This window comes from Sorex araneus, chromosome 4 (assembly GCF_027595985.1).
Source record: "Sorex araneus isolate mSorAra2 chromosome 4, mSorAra2.pri, whole genome shotgun sequence".
NCBI classification, from domain to species: domain Eukaryota; kingdom Metazoa; phylum Chordata; class Mammalia; order Eulipotyphla; family Soricidae; genus Sorex; species Sorex araneus.
The window spans coordinates 87,623,993-87,650,174 of NC_073305.1; the positions used below are offsets into that span (position 1 = coordinate 87,623,993).

The window sequence follows — 26,182 nt, forward strand, 5'->3', positions numbered from 1 at the left end:
CCCAAAAGAGGTTTAGTCCCTATGTGTTTACACAGAACATTGATTTTTTTATAGAAGCTGTGACCAGGACCCACAATTGGCATGCTTAAGACAATTGTTCAGGAGCCTGAAGGAGAGCACAAGAGGTGAAACATGTGTCTCTGGACTCCCCCCCCCCACCCCCGCCACCACAGCTGTCACATGGGGCTTAGCAAATGCTTTAAGAAGATGACCTTGAAAAAATTCAGGCCATTCTCAGAGTCCATGTAAACTTTCAAAAGTTAGAAAAAAATAAATGACCTTGCTATCTTAGAACTTGTCATGTATTTTAGGGTAGAGCTGGTAATCAAACCTGTAGCCTCACATATATATAAGGCAAATGCTCTTCCACGGAGCTACAGCAATCCAAGAAGTTGCTCAGGGCCTGAGAGATAGTACAGGAGTAAGGCCCTTGTCTTGCATGCAGCCTCCCTGGTTCAATTCCCAACACCACATACTGTCCTCGGAGCCTCATCAGGAGTGACCCCAGAGCTCTAGGCCAGGAGTGAACACTGCCAGGAGTGGTCCCCCAACCAAATCAACACAAAAACAATTGCTCTCAACAGATGGTTTTATATTGTATTTAATTAGGGGTTGCTGTTGATGATGCTATGATGATCCTATGATGATGCATTTATTTTTTTTGCAGACATTTTACTTCTACAATCTACACTGCTCAGGTGGTGACGCATATTGACGAGGTGACCAAGTTGCTCCTCTTTGCGGTGCTCAGACCAGAAGCCTTAGAACTGCAGGACTTCCCTCACCACAGACACATAGCGGCTGTCTGGGGGCGGCTTCCTTTGACTCCCAGGCTGCAGGAACTTCTTAACGTTAGGGATGTTACTGATTCTGGTTTTAAACTTCTGAAACAAGAAACAGAAAACAGGGCCCTTAGCAGCAGTCAAAACCTTTAGGAAAATTAAAACTGGTCGCCAGAAAACAATTCTTAGACTGTGCACTTAAGGATTAATTAAGCTAATTCCTCCGTACATGTTTGCCAAATGTTTTAGGGAAAACTTACACAATTGCTGGTGTGTTTCAGAAGCATGAAGAAATTTTATTTAAAATACCTCAGAGGAGCTGGGAGTGTAGCTCCACAGAAGAGCAGTTGCCGTGCATGTGCGAAGCTTTCCCTGGCTTCCCTCTCAGCACCACAAAACAAGAACAACAATCCAACAACCGGAAAACTGTTATAATTAGAAGTGTAATATCAAAGACTCTAAGAGATGCATAGCCTTTGATCTATAAAGTCCGGTTCTAGAAATCCATTATCCGTGAATAATAAAGGTGTCGTACTATATATAATGATTATCCAAAAACAGTCACAATAAGTCTCTCAATGAGAGACGTTATTGGTGCCCGCTCGAACAAATTGATGAGCAACGGGATGACAGTGATATGATATATAATATTATATAAATATTATATGTTTATAATATATGAGCTTCTAAGAGTTTCCTGCCCACATGGGATGGCCTTGCAAGCTCCCCATGGTGTATTCATATGCTAAATCCAGTAACAAGCTGGATCTCATTTCCCTGACCCTGAAAGAGCCTCCAGTGCTACATCATTGGGAGGGCTGAGTCGAGAGAGACTTCTAAGATCCTAGGGAAAGGACGAATGAAGAGGTTACTGAACCCACTCTAGAAATCAACGATTAACGGAATTTTGTGATCGTGATAATATTATATATTATTGTAATAATAAAGATATCATTATAATAATAAAGGAGCGAAGTAAGAATTGCAAGGATGTAGAACAATGGAAAATAGGATATGAACTGTTTCCAGGAAAAGAAAACTGAGGTATAACTTAAGGTGTATCCCTGCGAAGATCCAGCAATTCAAAGTGTTCTGTATAAGGGACAGAGAGATAGTGCAGGGGTTAAGGCATTTATGTGCCTTGCATATAGCCCACCCCAAGTCTATTCTCGGCATCACACATGGTGCTTAAAAGTGATTCCTGACTGTTGATCATAAACAAACATGCAAACAAAATGTATAAAAAGAAAAAACAAAGTCTTCTTCTTATTTGGCAAGAAACTAGTTCTAGAATTGTTTTGCAAAATAAAATAAAAAGTGTCCTGGAATAGAAAAGAATACATATGGTTTTCCATTTAGTGTTACAACAGGGAGAGGGGGGGAGAAACTAGTACTCAAATTTTCTTGTACCTGCGTGATAAAAAAGTCAGAAGTGTACAAAAGAAAACAAATGCACAAATATAAACTAATCATAAAACAAAATAAAAGCAATTAAGGAATAGGACGGTGGCCCAGCACCTATACAGTCCCCTGAGCCTATCAGGAGTAATCTCTGAGCACAGTGCCAGAAAGAAGTTAGGTCTGAGCACCACTGGTGTGGCCAAAAAATAACCAAAAAGAAACAAAAACAAAATTTTTTTTAATTGAGTATAATCTTAACTTGGGGAAAAAACATAAAATAAAATCCCAAAAAATCCATCTTGTTACATCTACATGGTTATTTTTCTTCCTTCATTGTTACAACAGTCTAATGCAGCTATGTAAACTTCCATTCCTTTTGTCATAAGGAAACAATCTCAGGTGTTGGAGAGACAGTACTTGGTACTCGGTAAGGCACTTGCCTTATATGCTGTTGACCCAGATTCAATCTCCCATACCATATGTGGCCCCCCAGCCCTGCTAGGAGTCATCCCTGAGCACAGAGTCAGGAGTAAGACCTGAGCAGGGGGACAGGAACTGGGGGGGGGGGCAGGGGGGAAGAGAGAGGGGGGGAGGGGAGGGAAAGGATAGGAAGGGGAGGAAAGGGAAGGGGAGGAGAGGGAAGGGAAGAGGAGGGCAGACAAATAAACCAATCTATTTTTAAAAATTTAATGTAGAAGTATGCTATTTATTCAGTCATTGATTAAGCTGATTGAATTGGGCATGAACTCCACATTACTTTTTTAAAAAAAATTTTTAACCAATTTTTTTTTTTTGGGGGGGGTTACACCCGGCAATGCACAGGGGTTACTCCTGGCTCATGCACTCAGGAATTACTCCTGGCGGTGCTCAGGGGACCATATGAGAGGCTGGGAATCAAACCCGGGTTGACTGTGTGCAAGGCAAATACCCTACCAGCTGTGCTATCACTCCAGCCCCTGACCAATCTATTTTTAAGCTACAAACACATACAGACACCTATGAAGCAAAAAGTTCCCGAAGAACTGAAAGAAGCAGGTAAGACCAGGCCAGTGTCAGTGATGGGCAGCACCATCTAGGGAGAAGTCCGGGCACTCAGGGGCCCCTGTGGAGAGCCCAGCATCTGGGAAGCTCTAGAAGACAGAGCTGTATCTGCAGCTAGGGATGGAAATCCCCCAGTCTGCTCAGCCCTGGGTCATCAGAAAAGATACTCAGAACACTTACAAAGGTAAGCATTCCTCGTTTGTGTGAGAAATCAAAATAACCAAATAATGGTTTAAACTTTCCTCCATGTTTCCAGGAAAATGGGAGTTTGGTTGGTCTGGTTTGTTTTGATTTAATTATAAGGGGCTGGAGAGAGAGAGAAGTGAAAGTCAATGTGTTTTTTATTCTGTTTTGTGGTACAAGACCCAGGGCCGTAGGAATGCAAAGCATGAATTCAACCACTGAACAACATTCTAGGTCCTTAAAAATGATCTGCTTTTTTCCCTTTTTAACATATATTTCCGAACAGTCCTGAAAGTGTGAACAGCAGAAAACGATCAAGACGGAATAAAGGAATGGGCCTTAAGACAGTCTTGTTAAACTTCTTTTGTGCTTGAGCTGGAAACATATTTTATTTCAGTCTGTGTGTCTATTGATTTATTCCTGGACTTTGCATGGATGTTAATACACTACCTGTAGTAGAGGAAAATCAGAAAGGACAGATGCATCGAGTTCTTCCACCATCAATATAGCTTCAAACAACTGTATGTCTGCCCAACTGAATTTGTTGCCAACAAGAAAATCCTCTCCGTGATCTTTCAAGATCTGTTGAAAGAAAAATCATTTTAAAAATCAAATTAATGATTATCTTGCCTGACTAGATACTTAACAATCATGGAATCTTTTCCTTGATAATATTCAACAATGCTGGCAAGGACAGGAAGAAATTACTCTCTTATCCATTTCTGTACGTGGACACAATCTTTGGAAAATTGTCAGTGATATCAAGACAATTTTGGGCGTGAGGTGCTAAACAGTCATTCCTGTGGTGAGCTTGAAACTGGTTCCCACCAGCAGAGGAAGACAAAAAAATTAGCTAGATGCTGGCTACTAGACCCCAAGTAGAAGCCACCAAGGAGATGTCAGAAACACGGTCCTGAGCATTATTACTATCCCGAGGAAATCAAACTACCATCCCGTGAGTTAAAAGATTCCTTGGATGCAGCTTTAAGTAGCAAAATAAGAATTTTCCCCACAATGGAGGGAGCTTGTCTTGCACTCGGTCGACCCGATCCAAGTTCAATTGCTGAAACCCCATACAGTCCCCCCTGCCCCACCAGGAGTGATTCCGTGATTCCTGAGCATAGAGCCAGGAGTAACCTCTGAGCATCACTGGGTGTGACTCAAGCAGCACACTGTAGTACGTAGCACTGTCATCCTGTTGTTCATCAATTTGCTCGAGCGGGCGCCAATAACGTCTTCATTGTGAGACGTGTTGTTACTGTTTTTGGCGTATCGAATACACCATGGGGAGCTTGCCAGGCTCTGCTGTGTGGGTGGGATATTCTCGGTAGCTTGCCAGGCTCTCCGAGAGGGATGGAGGAATTGAACCTGGGTCAGCTATGTGCAAGGCAAATGCCCTACCCGCTGTGCTATCACTCCAGTCAAAATTTGTTTTTGTTTTTTTTTTTGGGGGGGTCACACCCAGCGGTGCTCAGGGGTTACTCCTGGCTTTGCACTCAGGAATTACTCCTGGAAGTGCTCAGGGGACCATATGGGATGCTGGGAATCGAACCCGGGTCGGCCGCGTGCAAGGCAAACGCCCTACCTGATGTGCTATCGCTCCAGCCCCCAGTCAAAATTTGTTTTGTGTGACCCAAAACAAAAATAAATATCACTCAACATATAAAAAATAAGGAAAGAATTAGAGGAGTTCTCAAATTCTCAAATTATTGAGAGAAACACAGTGATTAATGAATAGTGTTAAGAAAAAAGTGTCTATCTTCCAAATGATTCTGAGAAAAATTAGGAGTAAAGATAATCGATTAATCTAACAGTACGTAGAAATGAAATGGGGAGCTGAAAAGAAAGAAAGGTGGGTTTGCAAATGTAAAGCAATAAGAGCAAACAAAACTAAAATAAATATATTAATCATAATAAAATATATGTAAGGATAATTTTAGAATGTAAAGTTGATTTTAAATGCAAGGTGTAGAATAGCTAAATAGAATGGTAGTGAGCACACAAAAATATTATAAGATCTACTTCAGTTAAAAATTTTTAAACCACACAAAATGAGGTCTCTATTTTTAAAAACAGACTTTGCTTCAAATTCCTGGCAGCAGTTGCCTCTGGAAAAGAGGAAAGGAAAAAATGTAATATTTGGTTATAGTCCAAAGGTGACTTCATCCATCAGTATAAATTTGTTTTAACGAGAAAGAAAAAGTCCCAAAGCAGGAAAATTAAAGAAAAAAATACTAGCAAGAAAACAATTGACATTTGTTAATAGTCTGCTTTTGAAAATATTTTAAATGAATGAATTAACAGTATATTTACAATTATCTAAATATGTGAAGATAAAATTATACTGAAAAGACTGAAAGGGAATACATAAAATAACTAATATTTGTATTTTTTGGGTGAGGATGTCACCACCTTTTAAATAATATGAACGTCTATTTTCTACAAAATAGTTGCTAAAAACCATAATGCTCAAAAGTGGAGAGTGAGTAAGAGGGTAATTGTCTGCCTTAGAGGCAGGGGGAGGGATGTATACTAGGGACATTGGTGGTGGAAAATGTACACTGGTGGAGGGATGAGTGTTCGATCATTGCATGACTGAAACTCAAACATGAAAGCTTTGTAACTATATCTCATGGTGATTCAATTTAAAAAAAAATAGTCACTAAGGAGCCAGAGAAATAGTTCTGGGGTTAAGGCACTTGCCTTGTACATATTGACTCAGGTTAGATCTCTGGCACCCCATGTAATCCCTGACCGAAGCCAGGTGTGACCACAAAACAAATTGTTAAAGCTTATTTCTTGTTTTCAAATATAAAATTAAATCTTTAACTGCAAGATTTGAACCTATGCAATTTTACAATGCAGCATTAAGTCAATGCATCAAAGAAAATATTTTTTTTAATATAGTATAATCAGTTTGGTTATCTGGGTACATAAAAGAATCTAATCAGGGTCTTCCTTCCTTCCTTCCTTCCTTCCTTCCTTCCTTCCTTCCTTCCTTCCTTCCTTCCTTCCTTCCTTCCTTCCTCCCTCCCTCCCTCCCTCCCTCCCTCCCTCCTCCCTCCCTTCCTTCTTTCTTTCTTTCTTCCTTCCTTCCTTCCTTCCTTTCTTTCTTTCTTTCTTTCTTTCTTTCTTTCTTTCTTTCTTTTCTTTCTTTCTTTCTTTCTTTCTTTCTTTCTTTCTTTCTTTCTTTCCCTTTCTTTCTTCCTTCCTTCCTTTCTTTCTTTCTTTTCTTTCTTTCTTTCTTTCTTTCTTTCTTTCTTTCTTTCTTTCTTTCTTTCTTTCTTTCTTTCTTTCTTTCCCTTTCTTTCTTCCTTCCTTCCGTCACACAGAGAATAATTCTATTCCAAAGCTGCAGAAAGAATATCGCTTATTTCATTTCAAAAGCCTATAGCTCTTTATAATAGAGTGCTATTATGAAGCACTAAAAAGTAGAAATACTGGGCCACTAAAATAGAACACTAAACTTGTATCTCTGATCTGTCAGGTGACATATAACAGAAATATTCTCTTTAAATTTAACACAAGGAAATTTGTGAATTTACATCTAAGATAATTTAAATTAGTTAGCACATCCTTGATGAGTAGAAGTGACATAGCCCTGAGCAATGAGTAGGCTCAAGAATATTAACATCTATTTACTTCTGGAAGAGTAAGTAGGATGTGAATGAATTAGACAGTTTCACTGTGTCAAAGGATTCTCTGGAGATATGCTAGATATGTTATTTTAAAAAATCCAATGCCACCTGATAGGTAACACAGGAATTAGGCACCGCCTTACATGCGATTGATCTGGGTTTGATCTCCCAGAACCTTCAGAGCATCTCCAGGAGTAATCCCTAAGCAGAGTCAAGAATAAGCCCTGAGCACAGCTGGGTATGGCCCCCAAACAAAACAAAAACAACTCCAACCAAAAAAAGAAAAAACTTCTAATTAAAAAAAAAATTCAACCACAAGTTAAATATAATAGTTCAACAACTGAGTGTTCTGAGTAATCCAACCTCTAATTCATGAAGAATGGCGAGGCCAAAATGCATCAACCGGAGTGTTAGGCTTCACTGCTGGGCATGAATGTCTAAGAATGTGAACCCCAGGGGAGAAAGGGACTCTCCTTCACTGCTGGTGGGAATGCCGACTGGTTCAGCCCTTATGGAAAACAATATGGACGATTCTCAAAAAGTTAGAAATTGAGCTCCCATTTGACCCAGCAATACCACTCCTGGGAATATATCCCGGAGAGGCAAAAAGGTATAGTAGAGATGACATCTGCATTTCCATGTTCATTGCCGCTCTGTTCACAATAGCCACAATATGGAAAAAACCAGAGTGCCCGAAAACAGATGATTGGCTAAAGAAACTCTGGTATATTTACACAATGGAATACTATGTAGCTGTCAGGAAACATGAAGTCATGAAATTTGCATACAAGTGGATCAACATGGAAAGTATCATGTTGAGTGAAATGAGTCAGAAAGAAAGAGACAGACATAGAAAGATTGCACTCATATGTGGAATATAATGTAACTGAGAAGTACAAGTTGGCAACGATGCAACTTCTGGCAGATATCTCTCTGGACTTAGTTACTAAAATACTAAATTACAGAAACCCAAAACTGAGAGGCCGCTAAGTGTGGTCATTCGACCTCACACTTCTTCATCCTCAGCAATGGAAAACAAATTACCTAATGCTTCCTTTTCAGCAGGTCTGACTTTAGGGGAGAGACTCTCCAAACAATAATAGTGAGTTTTGTTGAAATATTGTATGCAATCAAAGTGAAAGTAAAGTGAAATTTATTAGTTACACAGGCGGGGGGGGGGCTTAGGGTGGGGGGGCTAGGGGCGTGGGGGTGTTTGGGGTGTGAGGGGGCGGGGTGGAGCTATACTGGGATTCTTGGTGGTGGAATATGAGCACTGGTGAAGGGATGGGTATTCGAGCATTGTATAACTGAGATTTAAACCTGAAAACTTTGTAACTTTGTAACTTTCCACAATAAAAAATTAAAAAAAAAAAAAAAAAAAAAGAATGTGAACCCCAGGACCTGTCAAGCAAGGATCACAGTGATGGATTTACCGAGCAGTCTCTCCTGACTGCCTCTGTCTGCTTATCCTAGACAGTCCTACAAATGTTATCCTTCTCCAGAAGTATCATAATTTGAAAGACTCAGAAAGTATGAAAATAACCAGAGCTCTTGAAGAAATGGCTGACGATAGACGTAGAGATGGAAGTACATATACAATATATATACAAGGTTTTAACCTGGCTGTCCTGTCCTGTCACATAGTGAGGAAGCTGCAAAGAGAGTTAAGGAGTCAGAAATAAATGGCGACATACCATGGGTATGTCTGAGAACAGGGGTGATGGCCTTTAGAGGCAGGAGCCCTTGTTTGACTAGAGCCTATGTTTGGCATGGTCCCTGAGCGCTGATGGGTGTGGTTCCCTCCAAAACATTTTTAAGCTATGTTAGTAAATTTTGGAAGTCATTTTTATTATGCTAAGAGTTAATAATTAATCATTATAATTATCATAAGGGTTCATAAAGAATAAATTATCTCACATAATTAATTCACTGGCCTTCTTTGAAGATGTTAGATAGCTAATTAATTTTGAAAATTGATGAATTAAAAGAAAGAACTCAGTATTATCCTTCATTCCTACATAACCAGAGTAACCTCAAACATATCCTGCTGGGGAGATTTATTTCATAGAAAGTATTCTAGCTAATCAATGAAAAGAGACTGCCAAGATTGGGATGTCAACATTTTGCATTCACTAATAAATCAAAGGTCTAAACATTGTCATCGATCACAATAACATACAAGAATATTGAAATGTGAATTACACACCATACACACACACACACACACACACATACACGACAACTGAACAATATGCACTTTACTTCCTTAATGATGTACTTGGCATCACCAATAAAGTCTGGTCAAAATAATCAAACCCAAAACTGGTCAAGCTTTAAATTCTAAATTCCAGTCGAAGGAAAATCTTGGAACTAGAGAAGGATATTGCAATTAGTGAAATCTAGACTGTGAAAATCTCAACAAGCGTGAACGCAAATAAGCGAGAGAGTACAGTGGGTAGGGCGCTTGCCTTGCATGCGTCTGGTTGTGCTGGCTCGAGCTGCGTATGAACAGAGAGACAGCTCAGGATAAGACAGTGAATTTATTAGAAGCTCAGCGCTGAGGACCCCAGGTCAAAAGAGAGAGACTTGGAACCCCATCTACTTAGAGGGTCTCTTTTTTCTTCTCTAGGAGTTAGCTATAATTTACAAAAAGAAAAAAATGAAGCATCTTTCCCAGCCTCCAGGTGCCCCCCAAAACAAGCAAGAAATGTCTATGTCACTATCTCTTGCCCATTTATTGTCACCTTCTTGTGTGGCCTTCCATGCACTCCCCTAACTCTGGCAGGCCTCATGCTCTCCCATTCATCCAGTGGGCCTTTATCCTACCTGATTAGGGTCAGACAAAGCAAAAAATAATAATGATAATAATAAAAACCTCTTCTTCTCTTTTCTGGCTGACCTTGGGCTTGGTTTCAGTGTCTCAGTTCTCATTACAGTTTCATAATTCTCATTACATAGTTTCTTCATTTGCAATTTCTTATTTGCCATTATAGTCTGACCTGAATTCAATCCCCGGCACCCCATGAGGTCCTTTGAATCCCACCAAAAGTGATCTCTGAGTGTAGGGTAAGCTCTGAGTACTTCCAAGTGTGGCAAATGTAATTGAATGAGTGAACTTCACTTAGATTCTGACTTAAAAAAGTTATTTGAAGTGTCTTGGGAAGAATAGCATTAATACTGAGATTTCAAAATCTACAGTGGCATAGAGCACACGTAACATAGTTCAAGTAGTCATATTTATCTTTTTAATGAAAGGTGTTTCAGCATTGCCCTTCCCAGCATTACATGTTTCCCAAATAGGAACTTATTTTTCTACTAATCTGAAATGGGCAGAAGGCTAAATTATAACTTAGCTAATAACAAATCACTCTTTCCCAAATCTAAAACTAAAGCAAAAAATACCAGACTTATTTTTCCCTGAAAATATTTGTTTAGAGGACCCTATGCATGGTACAAAGACTTTCTTACTATGTTACATGCTTTTACTCCCTAGGTTTGAAAATTTATCAAATGTACTGAAAAAGGCTGATTTTGTAACTGCTCTCTTCTCCAAAATGACTTCAGGAAAGTTGTAATTTTTTTTTTTTTTTTTTTTAGTTTTTGGGCCACACCCAACAATGCTCAGGGGCTGATCCTAGCTCTGTGATCAGAAACAACTCCTGATGGTGCTTTGGAGACCATATGGGATACCTGGGGATTGAACCCAGGTCAGCTGAGCTCAAGGCAAATACCCTCCCCACTGTACTATAGCTCCAGCCCCAGAAAAGTTGTAACTTTAAGAGACTTTGGTTTTGGTACCACATAGTCCCCTGAACACAGAGCTAGGGGTAGCCCCTGAGCACCACTGAACATAACCCAACCTTCATCCCTCAATCTGAAGAGTCAAAATGGACACAAATCATTTCTTTCTCACACTTTAGCAAATATTTGAAAACCTTTTAACATATTTGTTACTGATTTTGCTTCAGAGTTGAAATATTACTTTTGAGAAAGATTAGATTTACAACATTTAACTTTTTGTGTCCAGAAGCTGGAGTGATAGCACAGCGGGTAGGGTGTTTGCCTTGCACACGGCCGACCGGGGTTCTATTCCCAGCATCCCATATGGTCCCCTGAGCACCGCCAGGAGTAACCCCTGTGCAACACCGGGTGTGACCCAAAAAAGCAAAAAAAAAAAAAGAAAGAAAGAAAGAAAGAAAAATGAGAATGGGCTTGTGCTCTCCTTTCATTGCACTTTGTTTGTTCTGTCTGTTGAAATTACTGTCGAAAGTTTCACATGTTTCCACTCCACTTGTCCTGGAATCCTTTGGTTCAAAGGCAGCAAAGTTCTAACACAATTTCTATTGTTCTCTCCCTGCCCCTCCCCCGCCCTCCGTTTGTTTGCATTTTTGTTCATTTTGGGAGGGACCACACCTGACTGTAAACCCCTGGCTCTGTGTTCAGGGATTCCTGGCAGGGTTCAGAGGGCCCTTAGTTGTACTGGGGATTGAACCTTCGTCAGCGGCATGCAAGGCAGGCACCTTACCAACTGCATCATTGCTCTGGCCCCAACAAGGCTTCTGTTTTTTCCGATATTGCTTCTCTAAATATTCTTATCAGCATGCTCCACCCCTGCTAGTCCCCACAAATGTAAGTGCCAGGTTTTTGCAGCCTACCTTTTCAAACACAGGGAAATACCGGGTTTTCGCTTTCTTCACTACAAGAGCCAGGCTTTCTTTCTTCTCCTCGGGGGTTTTAAACGCGGCCACTGCGATCATCAACATGAGGTCCAGGGTCCCGTCAGCGTACATGTCGATCCTGACAAAGCACCATGTGGCTTATTAGAGAGCAAACTTCAGGGATGGGGCTGTTCCCATTCATCCCTGCTGGGGTATAACTAGATACTGGAGCAAATGACTTTTAATGATACCCGCCCCCCTAAAGTTCCCACACTCAGAAACCAGCACAAACCAGGTGATCTCAACGTCTATTGAATAAAGTGGTGTGTGCCTCTTTAAGTTGAAATCTAAAATAAACAATTAGAGTATTTATAATTTTAAAATCTCAATAAATGACACTTATCAAAAGTACAAAGCTATTCTCACAGGTTATTTTCATTTATTTAGAGAGGATTTTTTCCTATAGCCAGGGAGTTAGTTCTTCCCTCCCGTTGTCTCTGTGGATTTTCCTCCTCCAAAATGGGGAAACGTTTGGTTTACTGACATATCTAAGTGGCCCCATCTGAATGAGTGTGGGTGTGATGCATCCTCTAATGGAAACCATACTAGAAATGTTCTAGAGGGCATTGAACCATACTAGAGGGCATTGAACCATACCCAGTGGTGCTCAAGTCTTACTGGCTCTTTGCTTGGCGATCACTCCTGAAGATGCATGGGGAACCATAAATGCTTGCATTAATTGAACCCAGATCATCCACATGCAAAGTAGTTGCTCTACCCATTGTACTAGCTCTGGTGGAAAATGCATGCATGGATGAATAATGTGTACAGATTTTTGTTTAATATTGGAAGTGTTTGTGGTCTTCATGTAGAGATTTGGTCATGTTTTTGTGATCAGAAATATATCCTAGGAAACTTTGTTTCTATTAATTCTTCAATAATGAAATGGGTGCCCTTTTGCCACTGCTGCGGCTCAAGCACGATCGAAGAGCCCAAAAGAGCTACTTTGGACACCAGCAGCCCACTGAAATACTTCCAGAATGTGAACTGAGAGTTTACGCCAGGCTGCGACAGCAGGGGCCGGGTATTTCTCTATTTTTTAACCTCTCTCTCTCCTCCCTCCTGGGCACAGCACAGCTTTCACCGCTTTTTGAGCACAAAATGGAGACACCGATCCAGCTGCGGCAGGACGCACAGGAGATCCCAGGGGGTGGGGGGGTACCGGCCCCCGACCACTGCCGATACTTAAACCCAGTGAACCCACATGCATGCCCCTTTTGCCGCTGCTGCCGCTCGAGCATGATCGAAGAACCCAAAAGAGCTACTTTGGACACCAGCAGCCCACTGGAATACTTCCAGAATGTGAACTGAGAGTTTACGTCAGGCTGCGACAGCGGGGAAGGGTATCTCTCTCTAGGTTTTTCCATCTTATGAGCATCATAAAAGGGTAAAAGTTTGCAGTGATGTAATTTCTGGCAGAACTTTCCCTGGACTTTATACAGAAACCCAAAACTGCGCGGCCGCATCAGCCGCATCAGCGGCCGCACGACCTAATGTCCTCTAATCATCAGCAATATGAAATGGTTCCTTTTTAATGGGTCGGACTTTGGGGGGAAATCCTAACAAGAATAGTAAGCCTTTTGTTGAAATATTGAAGGCAATCAAAGTGGTAGCCATCTCTCTAGAATGAGAACTAAGCCATATCCCCACACCGGCTGAGGAGAAGAAATATCCTTCTTTCTCGGGAAGAAATGCGGCATGGCGTTAGCCATAGTATGATGTCCATTAAGACCTGGTGGCGTGGGAACGGGATATAAGGAAAAAAATTATTATGTACATGGAACAGCGGGACTCTGGTGGAGTCTCAAGCCGGGGCCGATACCAGCGCACTACTTTTGGTTCCAGAAACTGCTTGCAGACATTCTGCTAGACTATCAACTAAGCCATAGCCCCACGCCAGCTGATGACGGGAAATAACCATCTTTCTCGGGTTTTTTCCCTTTGTCAGGCAGCGTGGCGTCAATTATACTATGAGGATTACCAAGCAGGCATGAACTCGGTGGCGTGGGAAGAGGGGGAAAAAAAAGAAAAGTTATGTAACAAACAGCGGGACTTAATATCTCTACATTCTCAGCAATGGAAAGCTAACTATCAAATGCTTCCTTGGCAGTAGGACTGTCTTTTTGGGGGGCGGGAAACTCCAGCAACAATAGTGAGTTATGTGTTGAAACATGGAATGTAATCAAGATAAAGCGTAAACGAAGTGAAACTTATCACTTACAAGGGCGGGGACTGGGGAGGCGGGAGGGGGCGGGAGGTATACTGGGCTGGTTGGTGATGGAATATGGGCACTGGTGAAGGGAAGGGTGTTTGAGTATTGTATAACTGACATAACCCTGAGAACTATGTAACCTTCCACATGGTGATTCAGTAAAAAAAAAGTAAGAAAACTAATAATGAAATGGGTTTTATTACACATCATTTCACTTGTAATTTCAAAAATTCACATTGTGGGAGGGGTTCACTATGCAGGCATGAGCCCCGCAGTACCTGACTCGCTCCTTCAGGTCCTTGCCATACAGGTTGTACTTGGCCGCAAGGTAGCTGAGAATGGCTCTGGTCTGTGTTAGCATCATTCCATCCATTTCCACCATAGGCACTTGACCAAAAAGCAGGCGTTCATCTGTGGTTTGAGCAAAAAGAGGTTAAAAGCTCTTCTTCCCTGGTGGGAACAAGCCTATAGGAGGGTCAACTTCTAATTTTGCAAATAATTTTTGTGTTTTCATCCAAACTGCCTCCACTTCAGATAAAGATATTCAGGTTCAAATGCATTTTGTTTTCTTAGTCAACTTGGATATTAGAAATGGCAAAATATTCACCAAAAGATAAATGGTTTGTTCCCCTTCGATTAGTTTAAATGTACGCTTTCTCTTCTATTACCAATAGCCCACCTGTTAAAATAATACAGAAACTATAATTTTGCATGTTATGGTTGGGGGAAATAGCTAAGTGAAATTCTGTGTTATCTTCTTTCTGTATGCAGCTCTAAACTTTATTTAAATTAAAAAAAAATTTTTTTTGCTTTTTTGGATCACACCCAGCAATGCTCAGGGGTTACTCCTGGCTTTGCACTCAGGAATTACTCTTGGCGGTGCTCGGGGGACCATATGGGATGCTGGTGATTGAACCCAGGTCGGCCGTGTGCAAGGCAAACACCCTACTCGCTGTGCTATTGCTCCAGCCCCTAAATCAAAAAAATTTTCAGTGAGGTAAAGTAATTTTATTGAAATAAGTTGAGAGAGAGAGAGAGAGAGAACTCGAGCTTCTCCACTTCTCCAGAGTGGAAAAAGAAAAGTCACAATGCTAAACTTTAACCCTAAAGTAAAAACTAAAATTTTCATTTATGCAGCAATGGTATTTTATTTTAGTTGACACTAATAAGGTAATATTGAATAAATCGGGCTCACCCTTTAGTAACTTCTCATACTGTTGTCTTGTTTCAAGAAATTCTTCTTCAAACTAGATAAAAGATAAAGAAACTGTTGTTATCTTAACTTTCAGATTTTCAGGAGAGAGAGAGAGAGAGAGAGAGAGAGAGAGAGAGAGAGAGAGAGATTATAACATGCCCAACAGCTTCCAGAATAAAAATTTTTATCTACTTCCCTCCATTGCCACGGTGGAGAGAAACGTATACCTTGGTGGCAGGTGTGGTGTTAAAATGTGTATGTGCTTAAACTGCCGTTAACAGTATTGTAAGTCACAGTCTCTCAATAAATATGTTTTTTTTAATCCCCATAGGGCAAACACTTCAGAAGAGAATTGGGAGTGGAGCGTGGAAGAGAGAGGATTGCAGCTGGCCCTAAGTTTCCAGTTGGCAGTCACAAGTGGAATAAGACTGAGGTACCATGGAAGAGGCGTCAGGAGCCCAAAAAGGCAGCTGATCCCTGAGAGCATGATCAGGCTGTGACTTCCTTTCTCCCTTTATCAAATTAGTCACCATATCACTGTATCACTGTATCACTGTCATCCCATTGTTCATCGATTTACTCGAGTGGGTGCCAGTAACGTCTCCATTTGTCCCAGCCCTGAATTTTAGCAGCCTCTCCTGACTCCTTTTTCCCGACAATTGGAGGTTCTTTTCAGGGTCAGGGAAATGAGACCTGTCATTATGAGTCACCATAATCTTTTAAATTCCTGTGATGCTTCCAGAATAGCTCCCAGGGCTCCCAGTCCCTAACTCCCATTAAAACGAAGGGTATTTTGGGGATGGAGCAATAGCACAGTGGTTAGGGCACTCGGCCGACCCGGGTTTGATTCCCAGCATCCCATATGGTCCCCTGAGCACCGCGAGGGGTGATTCCTGAGTGCAAGAGCCAGGAGTAAACCCTGTGCATTGCCAGGTGTGACCCAAAAAGCAAAAACAAACAAACAAAAAAAGGGTATTTCACCCGTCTTCCTTCACCATTTATAAAAGAAGACATTTTTTCCCTAGTTCTACTTTGTTGGGGTTTTTTGTCTTTACTGAAACACCATGAAATGCAGTTTCAAAGTTGCTCATGATTGTGTTTCAGTCATGCAATGTTGTAAAGCAAAGCATTTGATAAAGACAAGCACAGTTAGATAGAAGGCACTGACTGTACTAGGAAAGGGGGAGAGAATTATTTCTATCCCATTCACACTACCCAGCTTCCTTGTCCCACCCAGGAACCAACCTCCACTCCGGCGGCCGCCAGGAGCCAGCGGATTGACTCCATCCGGCCCCTGCCCTGGAAATAGTAGAGCTTGGGTTTGGCGGCCATGACTCCACAGGCTCGGGGGGCTCTGAAGGGACAAAAAAAAAAAGACAAAATGAGTTTAACAACAAACTCATGCACAACATTTCGTTGTTTCTGCTATTCCAAACAGACGTAATGAAACTATTGTTTAGGGCAGTACACAAGGTGACATCATGGGAAAAGCGAGAAAATAATGAGCACAGAAGCAAGACGATGGTTACCTGGAATGAGTAGAATGGAGTTACGACTGGGAAGAGGCCTGAGGGAAGGTGTTCTAATGCTTTTTTATCTCTTCTGGAAGGGGCGCACTTGCTGGTGCACAGGATTAGCTGCTATCTCTGTGTTTGAGAGTCACCCCTGATGGGGCTCTGAGGACCCTAGTGGGTACCAGGGGTTGAACCGGATTTAGTCATGTGTAAGGCAACACCTTACCTGCTGTACCATCTCTCAGGTCCAATATTTTCTATATTTTTTTTCTTAAACAGGACTAGTAAATAGTCCTTAGAATTGGTGGGAAATAGGGGGCTGGAGTGATAGCACAGCGGGTAGGACATTTGCCTTGCACATGGCCGACCCGGGTTCGAATCCCAGCATCCCATGTGGTCCCCTGAACACCGCCAGGGGTAATTCCTGAGTGCATGAGCCAGGAATGACCCCTGTGCATTGCTGGGTGTGACCCAAAAAGCAAAAAAAAAAAAAAAAAGAATTGGTGGGAAATAGTCCATAAACAGTTTTATGCTTTGATATACACACACACACAGAGACACACACACACATACATACTTTATTTCACAATTGAAGAAAAACAAAAGAACAGAATGAACAAGTTATACCTACAAAGGCATCAAGATGTTGTGTAGATTTGAGAGACTGTTCTTTTAAGTAAAGAACCAGGAGTCTGATGGCATCACAAATCACCATACGAAATAAAACCTTTTCCCTGAGCTGGAGAGATCCTATGGCGGATAGGGCGTGTGTCTTGCATGTGGCCCACTTGGGTTCGATCCCTGACATCTCATATGGTACCCCAGACACCACTAGCAGTAATTCCTGAGTGCAGAACCAGGAATAAACCCTGAACACAGGGTGTAGCCCAAAAACCAAAAAGAAAAGAAAATCTTTTTAAGGATGCCAAGGAGCCATTTGGGTGGAAATCGTCAATGGGTTTAGGAACTGTCCTATCTGTCACAGGTTTCTTGGGTGCGGAGACAAACACAAAGGCAGATCTAAACGGGACTAAAATTCTGGTCCCAAGCATGTCACAAAGAGCAACTGTCTATTTCCCAAAGAGAAAGCGTTGTCCAGGTGGCTCACTGCCTTTCACAGGAGAGGCAAGTGGCAATGCACCTGGACAGCACTTGTCACCCCGTTGCTTCAAGAGCACTGAGCTGCTCTACTCATGGTGTCAGCAGCTCTCAGAGGACTATTAAAACCAGCCAAGGAGCAGACATAAAGGCAAAGTGCTTTGAAAGCACAGTCACTTCATGCCAATTTAGAAGATCGTTGTCTTTTTGTTTCTCCAATCAGCCCTCTGACCACCAAGGTGACAAAGCCTGCTTTAAGGAAGTGAGCAAAATGCCAACTGCTGGCACAGAGCACGAGGCAAAGGTGTTGGGAGGTGCCGGGGGTGCATCAGGGCCAGCACGTAGATGGAGAGATGCTCCCAGCTTCCCTAGGCAGCGCCTCCCAGCATCCTCTGATTCCCAAACAGCCAAATGCCCTGAAGTTTGCTGCCAGCCCAGCAGGGCTCACAAGAAGGCAAACACAGCGAATCAGAAGCTCAGTTCATGGGGAGGAATTTAGCTGCTAATATTCACCATTGTAGGACGGCAGAGTCACTCCAGCTCAAAACATCTCATGGGTGGTTTTTTGTTTGTTTCATTTTGGCCCCATCTGGCAGTGCTCACGGCTTACTCCTGCTCAGGGGACCAGATGTGGTGCTCAAGATCTAACCTGGTTGGGCCTGGCTAGGCCGTGTACAAGGCAAGCACCCTAACCACGTACTATTTCTCCAGTCCTCACAAGTGCTTTGAAGTCACCGCCCCCACAGCTATACTCACAGCTGTACTTTATTTTCACTCTTGAAGAAATTGAATTCCTTTCTTCTTCTTCTTCTTTTTTTTTTGGCTTTTTGGGTCACACCTGGCGATAGACAGGGGTTACTCCTGGCTTTGCACTCAGGAATTACTCCTGGCGGTGCTCAGGGGACCATATGGGATGCTGGAATAGAAGCCAGGTCGGCCATGTGCAAGGCAAACGTTCTACCCACTGTGCTATTGCTCCAGCCCCCTGAATTCCTTTCTTCATGGTCTTATCATACCCTGGCTCTGCTTGTGTGCTTGTATTCCATTGCTGTTAAGATTCTATCCTTTCAGGGGGGTGGGGGGGGGTGGGGGGAGAGAGAGAGATAAAGTGTCTGCCATAGAGGCAGACTGAGGGTGGCGGTAGAAGGAGGGAAATGTACACTGGTGAAGGGAAGGGTGTTAGAACACTGTCTGACCTAAACTCAATCACAAACCACTTTATAATTATGTATCTCATGATGATTTAATTAAAAGAAAGAGAAAGAAAAAGATTCTCCCGTTTTAATTCACTTATAATAACTGATTCTTAGGTCACATCCAGCAGTGCTCAGGGGCTTCTCCTGGCAGTGCTCCAGGGACCATGTGCTGCCAGAAATTGCTCTCAGATACAAAGAATATTCTCCAAACCTTTCCATTCCTTTCCCTGCCTTTATTCACCTTCTAAAACTATGGCATGTGGAAAATATCAGGAGCTTCTTTGTAAAAACAACACTTTACCCATATCCTTAAAAACACACACAAGAAATATCTAGTCTCTGGAGACATGGTAATTAAAAAGGCATAATGCTCACCCAAATCCTGAGTGAGAGAAACAAGATTTAAGTACTGCACTCACTGCTAATGAACCTTAAAACAAGTCTTGAGCAAGGGAGATAGTATAGGAGTGTAAGGTCTTATATGTGGCTGACTCAGTTTGATCTCTAGTACTGTATGTGCTTCCCTGAGCACATCCAGGAGGGAACCCTGTGAATATAGTCAGATGCAGCTCAAGAATAAAACAGGAAGAAAGCGAGGAAGGAAGGAAGGAAGGAAGGAAGGAAGGAAGGAAGGAAGGAAGGAAGGAAGGAAGGAAGGAAGGAAGGAAGGAAGGAAGGAAGGAAGGAAGGAAGGAAGGAAGGAAGGGAGGGAGGGAGGGAGGGAGGGAGGGAGGGAGGGAAGGAAGAAAGGAAGGAAGGAAGGCAGGGAGGGAGGGAATGGAGGGAGGGAAGAAGGGGGAAGAGAGCAATGAGAGAAAGAAGGAAAGAAAGAGAGAAAGAAAGAAAGAAAGAAAGAAAGAAAGAAAGAAAGAAAGAAAGAAAGAAAGAAAGAAAGAAAGAAAGAAAGAAAGAAAGAAAGAAAGAAAGAAAGAAAAAGACAACCTTCTTCTACAAACAAGTCAATAAAATAAAGATGGAGAAATTATGGGAAAAGAAATAAAGAGAAAATGTAAGAGAAGAGAGAAGAGGGGCTGGAACGATAGCACAGTGGGTAGGGCATTTTGCCTTGTATGCGGCCAACCCAGGTTCCATTTCCAGCGTTTCATATGGTCCCCTGAGCACCGCCAGGAGTGATTCCTGAGTGCAGAGCCAGGAGTAACCCTTGTGCATCACCGGGTGTGACCCAAAAAAGAAGAGAGAGAGAGAGAGAGAGAGAGAGAGAGAGAGAGAGAGAGAGAGAGAGAGAGAGAAGAGAGAAGAAAGTAATTGTGCTCTCTTGTATGCCCTGACATGATTATTCATGAGTTCTCCTGTCTCCGTGAAAGTCCCAAGTAGGATGGTAAAGAAGCAATGCCAACAGCCCCTCACACTGTGACAAGTTCAAAGGAGATGAGATGCTTCCCAACACACCAAAGGCCAGTAGGATATTCCCTACACATGGGTCCTAGCCCGGGAGACATTCATGTTCCAGATGTCACTCACGTTCCAATGTCAGGAAAACAGCAAAACTAAATGGGGAATGAAGAAATGAAGCAAGGCCTCACTCACAAGCCTCCTCCAGGTCTTCATTCATTCTGCTGCCTTAGGCAAAAATAAAGCAATAGTGCCAAAGTTTCTCATCAGCGTCTTGGTTGGAACTCCATCTTTATACTCATCTTTAGTGCACAGAGACCAGTTATTTGGGAGAAAGGGTGAGAGGGGGCTTGTGAGCAGTGTTCAGGAGGCCCAGGGGCCTTTCCTGGTGATTCTCAGCAGTTTTGTTGGATTTGAGGACACACTCAGCTATGCTCAGGGCTTATTCCTGGCTCTGTGTTCAGGGATCACTCCTGGGAGGACTCAGGGAACGTTATGCGGTGCCAGGATTGAACCAGGGTGAGCCACATGCAGGCAAGTGCCTCAACCCCTATACTCTACCCTGCCAGCCTTAGGCCAGCAACTAAACCCAAGTGTCCAAGGATGAGTTGCTGCTCAGACTCTCAGGTGTTGGCACTGGGGCCATGCTGTCCTGGTGGTACTTGGGGGCCTCCAGAGCTGCATCAGGTAGTTCTTGGGGTACCATATGGTACCAAGGGAGAAGCAGAGCTGGCCACATGCAAGAGATGTGCTTACGCATGTGCGGCCCCTCCGCAGCTGTACAAGCGTGAATCCAGACCCAGCAAAACCTCTTTCGGTGTGAGCAACTCCTCGCAGAATGTCTCCAGCCTGAGAACTAAGCCTCGGCCCCGTGCCCGCCCAGGAGGGGAAAGGTATTTCTCTCTCTCGCCTCTTTCTCTCCGGAGATGAAGGGCGCGGTGGCCGCCATATTAAGACGACCACAGATTGGGTTTTCAAGCCTGCAATTATCTAATATCTGGAAGAAATCTCCCTGGACTTCTTGTTAAAGTACAGAAATTCAAAACCGCGCGGCCGCTGTATTTGTCTTCACAGTAGGTCTGAATCTAGTGGGGTACTCCTAACAACAATAGTGAGGTTTGTGTTGAAATACTGAATGTAACCAAAGTAAACAGAATGTAAAATGAAAAAAAAAAAAAAGAAAAGTTAGGTAACAAACAGCGGGACTTAATATCTCTATATTCTTAGCAGTGGAGAACTATCAAATGCCTCCTTGGCAATAGGACTGCTTTTCTTTTTTGGGGGAAACCCCAACAACAGTAGTGAGTTGTGTGTTGAAACATGGAATGTAATCGAGATAAGGCGTAAACGAAGTGAAACATCACTTACAAGGGTGGGGACTGGGGAGGTGGGAGGGGGCGGCAGGTATACTGCGGGGGTTGGTGATGGAAGATGGGCACTGGTGAAGGGAAGGGTGTTTGAGAATTGTATAACCGACATAATCCTGAGAACTATGTAACCCTCCACATGGTGATTCAATAAAATTTAAATTAAAAAAAAATAAAATAAAATAAAATAAAATTAGAAAAAAAAAAGAGATGTGCTTAACCCCTGTACTATCTGTCTCACCCTTCAACTACTTCACTCCCTCTCTCCTCCACCGTTAGAGGGGGTGAGGTGGTCCTTCCACCTGGGGCTGGTTGGTTGTTAACCCCTGTGTTCCACTGTCCTGAAACCTCTAGTTTCTTTGAAATAGAGCCTAGTGGAATAGTTTGCTGACAGGAAGTGGTCTCACACAAGTTCTTCACATAATGCCTGCAGTGGGTCGTAGGATGTGGTTTGCTCCTGTGAGAAAAAAACAGTTGGAATGCAAGCTGTTCTCCAAAGATGAGTGTGCTAACCTCTTACTCATACCATAATTCTACTATGTTAGTTAGCATGGGAAATAGCATATCTACTATAAGCCCCATTCTCTGAATCTTAAAGATGGGATTAGTGGTTGCATCAAGTGCCTCAGAGGGTGATTATGAATCATGAGGATGGATTAAGTATAATTGATAAAGTGCATAGCATAATATCTGACTGGTTTCCAGTACAGTCCTCTACACATCTTATTTTAAAATAGCAGAATGAGGCTGGAGCAATAGTACAGTGGGTAAGGCTTTTACTTTGCATGCAGCTGACCAAGGTTCAAATCCCAGCATCCCATATGGTCTCCTGAGCACTGGCAGTAGTAATTCCTGAGTGCAAAGCCAAGAGTGACCAATGTGCATCACCGGGTATGACCCAAAAAGCAAATAAATACATAAATAAAATAGCATAATTGATTGGAGCTATAGCACAGCAGATAGGACGTTTGCCTTACACGTGGTCGACATAGGTTCGACTCCTCCATCCATCTTGGAGAGCCCAGCAAGCTACCAAGAGTATTCCGCTCACACGGCAAAGTCTGGCAAGCTACCCATGGCATATTTGATATGCCAAAAACAGTAATAACAAGTCTCACAATGGAGACGTTACTGGTGCCCGCTTGAGCAAATCGATGAACAACGGGATGACAGTGACAGTGACAGTGACTTGAGCAGGATGTTTAACACAATGTACAAAAATATAATTCATAAATCAGAGTTTCTGGTGATCTAGGTGCTGGGGGGAGGGTAGCACAATGGTTAAGGCACGTGCCTGGCACGCATCTAACCTGTGCATCTGACCTAAGCCCTGGTATGTGTTTGACTCCTTGCTGGCCTCAGGCATCAGAGCTGTGGCATTGGGAGGCTCTGGCACCACTGAGGTGTCCTGGGTATCCCTGGCATCTCGGGCCTGGGCAACTCCACATTCAGTGCCTCCTTGCACTGAACTATCAGCCAGGTTGGCAAAGTTCCACTTGGTGTGGCTTCTGGAAACCTGAGCACTGACTGGGGTGCACCATGCTCCTCCTTGAAAAGCAAACAAAAACCCAGCAGTAATTTCATCGCCCTAAAGGGGCTGAGAAAACATTCTTTGTGACTGTCATGTCCAACTTTGCTCACATACATGGGCCTGTGAGAGTGGCAGGTCAGCCTTGATCCCCACCAAATGGAAGGACTCCTCCAGAATCGGGGTTCAGGTGATGGCTTCTCCAAAGTCTTTCTGGATCCCTGCTCACCACCTGGTAGAATCGATTACTCTCAGCAGAATCAATTAAAGGTACTTCAAGAAATACCTCCCAGTTGCTAAGTTATTCCACCATTTTAATTTTCTTTTTTGGGTCGTATCCAGCGATGCACAGGGTTTACTCCTGGCTCATGCACTCAGGAATTACTCCTGGGGGTGCTCGGAGGATAATATGGATGGGATGCTGGGAATTGAACCTGGATCGGTTGCGTGCAAGGCAAACGCCCTACCTGCTATGCTATCGCTCCAGCCCCTCCACCATTTATCTTTTAATAAATACCTGCGGCACAAATTAAGTAAGATGTAGCAAAGTATTGAAGAAACATAAAATGTATTCAGTAATAATCTTAAAAGTCTCACCTGTCTAGCCTCAGATCCAGTATAATTCCTATCACATCAAAGAATTAGACTTATTTGCCTTCTCGCACGGCAGAGCCTGGCAAGCTATCCGTGGTGTATTTGATATGCCAAAAACAGTAACAAGTCTCACCATGGAGATGTTACTGGTGCCCGCTCAAGCAAATCGATGAGCAACGGGATAACAGTGATGACAGTGATGACTCTTCTCAGCTCATTTACCAGCTGAACTTCACCAGTATAACCTCAGGAAAGAGCTTCCATTCTTATGTGGAAAAAAAAATCTTTTCCAGTAATAATTTCTAAACAATGTATACTTTATGGGAACTGAAAAACAAAACTCTATCAACTGGACAACCACAAAAAGAATGTTATGGTATGTTAGCTACCTGAGAGTAAATAAATATACTTTTGGCACACCTGAGAAAAGAAAAGAAAAGAAAAGAAAAGAAAAGAAAAGAAAAGAAAAGAAAAGAAAAGAAAAGAAAAGAAAAGAAAAGAAAAGAAAAGAAAAGAAAAGAAAAGAAAAGAAAAGAAAAGAAAAGAAAAGAAAAGAAAAGAAAAGAAAAGAAAAGAAAAGAAAAGAAAAGAAAAGAAAAGAAAAGAAAAGAAAAGAACCTGAGCCCCGCCCACCCAACCCCAGAGCCTTGTTTACACTGCTGGTTTGCAGGACAAGAGGAGTTGTGTGGATGGAACAAGTGTTTTCTTTGTTTTGGGGATTAAGATGGTCCTGCCCCTAAGTGTTCATAGTACAGGTGCATTGACATTTGCGAATAGGAGCTAAGACACTTGACTCAATGTGAGAAGACTAGGAATCTAAAAAGTCAAAGTGCTGCTTATACCTTCCTTTTGTGATTACAAGCACAGAGAGAGCTTTTCAGTGGTCTATGAATGTACCGAAGCCTATCCTGGCATTTATGGGGTGTCCATATGCCTCCCACAGTTCCGGCCACATTCTCAAGGCGCCCAGGAGACAGAGAAAGACCCTTTCGAATCCAGAGCCAAATTAGAAGGAACAGGACCTTGTCCCTTCCTACCACCCTACCGCTACCTCAGGGCCTTCTGGGGTACCCCAGGGAGCACTTCAGTGTTAAAAGAGAAGAGACCTCACCTCAGCTCAGCAGGACAGCATTCTCCAGCCTTCCTTTCCAGTCCACAAGAAAGAAACTTTTTCTCCAGCAGGTAAGAAACTGTCACGCTCTGGATCACCAGTCACCGCTTCTTATGAAAATCCCCACCAATATCTGGGTGTACCATAAATAACTGGCTTCGGCCAATAGGCTCCATCCCTCATTTCTCAGTCCAGACTGTGCCATTCAAAAACTGGAGGACTGACGGAGATTGTTCAAAATTCCTCAGCGGGAGTCTAGTTGCAGTTCCTCGAACCCTTCGAGAAGGAATTGTTCCTTCTAGAAGAGCAGCACACCTCATTTTATTACACTTGATTGAGCTGCACAGATTCTGGGTTTCTAAATAGGGCTGGGAGTGCTGGGCCACACCTGACAGTGTTCAAGGACTCTTCCTGGTTCTGTGTCAGGGGTCACTCCTGACGGAGCTGGGGAACGGTATGTGGTGCTGGGGATCAATCCTGGGCTGGCCACATTCACCTTAACCCTTATACTATTGTTCCAGCCCTTTTTGTTTGTTTAGTTTTAGTTACTTTTACTTTGATCAAAGATCTATGGCAATCCTGCATCAAGCCAGGCTGTGGACACCCTTCTTGGTGGTACATGTTCACTTTGTGTCTCTGTGTCACATTTAATTAGGTGTGTACCGAGACCAGAGCCAGAAGTAACCCCTGAGCATTGCTGGTTATGAGCCCAAATCCCAAAAGATATAGTGTGTTATTACAAGAATTATAGAATTTTAAGTGCAATACTATTGCTCAATTAATAGACTATCATATAGCATAATGTTGGGTGTTTTTGGTTTTTTTTTTTGGTCACACCTAGCAGTGCTCAGTGCTCTGCTCCTGGCTCTGCTCTTAGGAATCACATCTGGCAGTGCTTGGAGGACCATATGAGATGCCAGGGATTGAATCCAGGTCAGTCACGTGCAAGGCAAGTGCCTTACCTGCTATACTATGGCTCCATCCATAAGAGTAGCATAATGTGGGGCTGGAGAGATAGCATAGCCAGTAGGGTGCTTGCTTTGTACATAACCAACTCAAGTCTGATCCCGGGCATCCCAGGCCCCTGAACACTGCCAGGAGTGGCTCCCGAGACCAGAGACAGAAGTAACCCCTGAGCATTGCTGGCTATGAGCCCAAATCCCAAAAGGTATAGTGTGTTATTACAAGAATTGTAGAATCATTGGAATCGTACAATACCTTGCAGAGGCGTATATGTCATTGTGTGTATTT

The 26,182-nt window shown here is 42.8% G+C and overlaps 1 protein-coding gene across 2 annotated transcripts in view; it reads right to left on the minus strand.

Moving 5' to 3' along the window:
* Positions 1-605: 605 nt before the first annotated feature.
* LOC101559037 (glutathione S-transferase A4) overlaps positions 606-26,182 on the minus strand; it is a 33,204-nt gene continuing 7,627 nt past the window's right edge. For both annotated transcript variants that reach the window (XM_055136301.1, XM_055136302.1), the window contains exons 2-7: positions 16,416-16,524; positions 15,171-15,222; positions 14,254-14,386; positions 11,701-11,842; positions 3,858-3,989; positions 606-884 (exon numbers count right to left, since the gene is read on the minus strand). In XM_055136301.1, coding sequence (XP_054992276.1) covers positions 762-884; positions 3,858-3,989; positions 11,701-11,842; positions 14,254-14,386; positions 15,171-15,222; positions 16,416-16,502 — 669 coding nt within the window. In that variant the 5' untranslated portion in view covers positions 16,503-16,524 and the 3' untranslated portion in view covers positions 606-761. The remainder of the gene's footprint in view (positions 885-3,857; positions 3,990-11,700; positions 11,843-14,253; positions 14,387-15,170; positions 15,223-16,415; positions 16,525-26,182) is intronic.